The sequence below is a fragment of the Antrostomus carolinensis genome, unplaced genomic scaffold, assembly GCF_000700745.2.
Source record: "Antrostomus carolinensis isolate BGI_N321 unplaced genomic scaffold, ASM70074v2 scaffold9929, whole genome shotgun sequence".
Taxonomy (NCBI): Eukaryota; Metazoa; Chordata; class Aves; order Caprimulgiformes; family Caprimulgidae; genus Antrostomus; species Antrostomus carolinensis.
This window is the reverse complement of record NW_010339377.1, coordinates 51,026-55,341: the sequence shown is the minus strand read 5'-3', so window position 1 is coordinate 55,341 and position 4,316 is coordinate 51,026. Positions and strand designations below refer to the sequence as shown.

The following is a 4,316-nucleotide window of genomic DNA, read 5'->3' as shown; positions in this document are numbered from 1 at the left end:
GCCCCCCCCCAAATCAAGGAATGCAGTCTCCCTGGCCTTCAGGGAAAGTCATTCTGTTCAGGACTGGAGTCTTGAGCAGGAGCAACAGAAATATAAGCCCTCAGCAGCAACCTGTATATTCTTATTTTCAAGACTAAAAACAGTAGGAGACAATTTTGGAGGCCCACATTTTGTCCTGGAGTTGCTAATTTTGTTGCAGAGACACTGCTCTGAGAGATCCTGAGATGTATCAGTCTGTGTGAGGGCTAAACTCACACGTGATGTTGTGTACGAGTAGAGTGGTGAAAGGGTCTGTTTGGGTTTTGTTTCTGCTTCATTTATATCTAATGACTCTTTACCACCACCAAATGTTACCTGCCACCTACATCACTTTCTCTGTTGTCTAGTATTCATCAAGAAAGAAAATGCTGACAAGTTCCTGGAAAGAAGAAAACGTGCTAACTCTTTTTTGGAGGAATGGAAGAAAGGAAATATTGAAAGAGAGTGCAATGAGGAGCGCTGCTCAAAAGAAGAAGCTAGAGAAGCCTTTGAAGACCAGGAAAAAACTGTAAGGATGAACTAATATGAAACACAGATCTATATATTTCATGTTTACAAAATACTATTAAGATCTTTTGAGCTGGGCATCAAAACTCACAAGTTACTTCAAATCACTTAACACAAAGAATAAATAGTGGTTTTGACTGTGGTTGGAATTGCTAGAGCATAAACATACAATAACAGTCTTAATTTCACTCTTGCAAGGCCAGCCCCGGCTAAAGCCTCCAGTCTTTTACCTGTTCTGATCTGTTCAGTTGCCATTGGGAGGTATTTGACCTTTAAATGATTTGATACTACCCGTGCTAGGAATACGTTCACTCTATCTGGGTGACATAGCTGAGTGTCGTGACTATGGTCAAGAGTTCTTAGGTGGAGAGTCCACGGGAAGGTTGAGAAGGCAAATGCTGACACGGAATTTCATGGGAGAATTTTGATGAAGTAATCTCAAGCAGCTTTGAGGTGCTTATAATTTTGTGGTTCACCTTTTCATTATGTGAATTGACAGAATGTATACAGTTCTTAATGTCTTAATGCTAAATTGCCCACATGGAATGAAGTTTGTATGCGTGACTCTTGTGTCACCTTCCCTACCCTGATGGCTGCTTAACTTTAGACAGAAATATGATACGTTCCCAAGCTCAAGGGAGAGTTGTAGAGATGGGGCAGCTATGGGAACTGGGGTGAGTAGAAAAGGTGATGTTTGAAAACCTGAAGTGACTTCGTGGTGAAGGGGAATTGGGAACATCAGCCGTAGATATGTGGCTCTTAAGAAAAGCCCTGAAACTGGAGTTAAGGCCAGATTCGTTTCACTATAGCATTACTTGCTGTCCAGGATGTTCTTGGAGTGGCCCTGAGGTGACCTGGGTGGGGAGTCATGGGTGCATCGGCAGGGTACTTCAGAGCAGAAAGGTTGGCTTATCTATAGCTGAACAGCACAGCCTGTTCTGCCTGCTGACCAGATGTGACTGAAAAGGACTGTCTTGGACAGACAACATACCTGGAGTCCTCAGTGTAGAGGGAAAGAAGAACACAAATCGGACAAAATATTTTAAAATCTTAGGATTTCTAAGGTCCTGATTCATGGGGGTATGGAGAAGGGGAGGGAGACTGAGAATTCGGCATTGCAGGAATGTGAGTAAAGTCAGTCAGAACTGATGGAAAGATGCAGTTATGCAAGAAAGCCAAGTACCTTATGCTGAGTGGGTCACATTAGGAAATCTCTAAGGAGTTTTAGATATTTCTGAAAAGTGCGTGAGACTTGTTTCTGTAGAGCTGGGCACTGTAGATGGATCATATTGTTTTAATTTATTTAATGGTAATAGCAGGCTGCAAGGCACTGTATGTGCCTTAACTTAAGTATTTGCTTTAACCATTGTTATCTGCAAGTATCCTCTGTATGAAAGCACCAATATTTGTCTGAAGAATCCAGTAATTCTCACCTAACTCTTTTTGTCTCCTTTTATTCCCCTTTTTCCCACACCTTCCTATAGGAGGAATTCTGGAACGTCTATGTAGGTAAGAAGCACTCTGCATTTGTACAGAGAATTCAGCTTCCTTATTGCAAGGTTAAAAAGGATGCACCTCTTAAGTAACCAGTTCCTGCTCCCTTCCTTCCTTCCTCTCTTTTCACCATGGGACACCCGCACTTTGTGTTTCCTCTGATGAAGGAATCTGATTTACCGCTTTGCTGTTGCTTGAGCCCAGTTGCTTCATTCAAAGGCAAGGTTCAGCTCCTTCCACTTTGTCCTCTGAAACAAAAAAAGAATAGTGTCCCTTTGCACACAGAGGACAGTGAGAAGCAGAAACTGGGCATGTGACTCTGCTGGTCAGTTGTCTTCCAGAGGGCAGCCCTGGATGGAGTAATTCAAGATGCAAAGAGTCATAGATGAGTGTGGCACTTAAATGCTGTAGCCAGCACAGAGTTATTAAACTGTATTGCACAGTCACTTGCCAGTTTCGTGTCACCTTCCATGCCAGTGTTGTTGATTTCTGTGTTATAAGGCATTTTGTGGGGTGTGGTTTGGACAGAACTGTGTGGCATTCCAGGAAGACATGCCAGTAGATTAGCAGATACTACCCATCAATCTTTTCTGTTTTTTTTCTAAAGGTCTGATTTGTATTTATTAGGGTTCTAGTGTTCATAATCACTATGATTTTTAATGCATTAGTGTTTGGTAATGTTCTCTCCTGAAAGTATGTGTCCAGTTTGCATGTTAGGAGGAGTACCTCAAAAATGTTGACTAAAGACAGCTCAGCTTTGTCTTTTAGAGTCTGCAGAAAGTTGAGACAGTTGCCACAAAGAAGATGCAGACTTTCACAATCCTCTAAGCAGGGGATGAACTGTGCAACCTACAGGCTGAAATTTCAAGCAAATCCTGCGTCAGCGTTGCAGTGAACAGGAGTGGAAAATTTCAGACCATTCTCTCATGAGAATACAAGCAGCAGAACATCAGTGCCAGTGCTTTTAGTGGAAATGCCAATTTCATACATTTTAAACCGCAATCCACAAATGCTTTATTGGTATTCAGAAGTGTTGAAAACCACAGCTACCCTCAGCCAAGTTACTAGAACAGTTCATTCTTGCTTCCTTTTTCAGTAGGGGATTCTGAAATGCTTTTGTGCAGTATTCATAGAAAACTCATTACCACAGCGGCACTACAGTCTAGGGGAAAACTAAGCAAGTACAGTTTCTAACAGCTGCTTTGCTAAGACCACTGTGGAATGGAGTGCTCTGGCACTGCAGAGGAGGCAGAAATGAGGAACTTGTGCTGCTGCTTGCCTCAAATCTGCCTTTCTTTCAGTAAATGGTGGTCTCACCTTCCATCTGTTGAGGATGGGCATCGGTCTTCAGTGCCTCTGCGGTGGGCCACATAGACACAGCATTTGAAGCACTGTTTGTTTTGGCCATGTGCAGGTACAGAAGGGATGTTGAGGTGCGAGGGCAGTACACAATGCAGATGTACCCTGTGGCAGATAAAGCTGCAGCAGATGAGGTCACAGGCCAGAGCCACCTTGCAGGTGGCAAGCTGCATCCTTAGGATGAGCAGCTTTTTGCATCTTTTCCCCTCTGTGGGCACTGTTGTTCTTCCAGCTGCTCCAAACAGGGGCAGGACAAGTGGTAAAACACAGTAATTTAAGGAGCATGTTATCTAAAGTAACAAATTATTAAGCAAGTGTTTCTTCTCTGGATATCCTGCTTTTCTTACTGAACAGTGCAGAAGAGCCCAGCAGGGTCATATGATGGGGGAACACATTTGTTGCATAGGTCACTAGATGTGAGAGACCGTGGCAGGGAGCATCAGTGCAGGAGTGAGATACCTTTGTAGGGGTGGGAGAAAGGGCTACTATGTGGAACATGCCTTCAAACGCAGTGCAGCCTCACCGTCCTACATGTAACTGAGTTTGTGGGATACATGTGGCTGGGGCCCTGGAATTAGGTCAGTCAGTTGTGTCCAGGTCACAGAAAGGATGCAGTGCTACCTTTCAAATGTGGGAGATCCAGGTGTAGATATGGGAGCGTAAGGTAAGAACTAATTTTTTGAAGCTCAAGCTCATACTTCAACAAATACAATGAGACAATTTGGTACTGTAAGCAGCATAAAGCAAGAATTTGGCCTGCACACATGAATTTAGCAGGGCTTTGTAAAGCTTGTTTTGTTTTGGTTTGGTTTTTTTATCTTCTGATGAATATGCTAGTGTCTGTTTCTTTAAATGAGCAGCACTGCAGGCAAAGGACATGCACAAGGAATGAGATGACCTTTAAATAAGTAAAAGTT

General features: G+C 43.1%; 1 protein-coding gene across 1 annotated transcript in view; it reads left to right on the top strand.

Annotated features, from left to right (window-relative positions):
• Window positions 1–386: 386 nt before the first annotated feature.
• Window positions 387–4,316, top strand: part of F10 (coagulation factor X) — a gene marked incomplete at its 5' end in the record, with an annotated part of 23,386 nt that continues 19,456 nt past the window's right edge. The window contains 2 exons of the mRNA XM_010175838.2: window positions 387–547; window positions 2,031–2,055. Coding sequence (XP_010174140.2) covers window positions 387–547; window positions 2,031–2,055 — 186 coding nt within the window. The remainder of the gene's footprint in view (window positions 548–2,030; window positions 2,056–4,316) is intronic.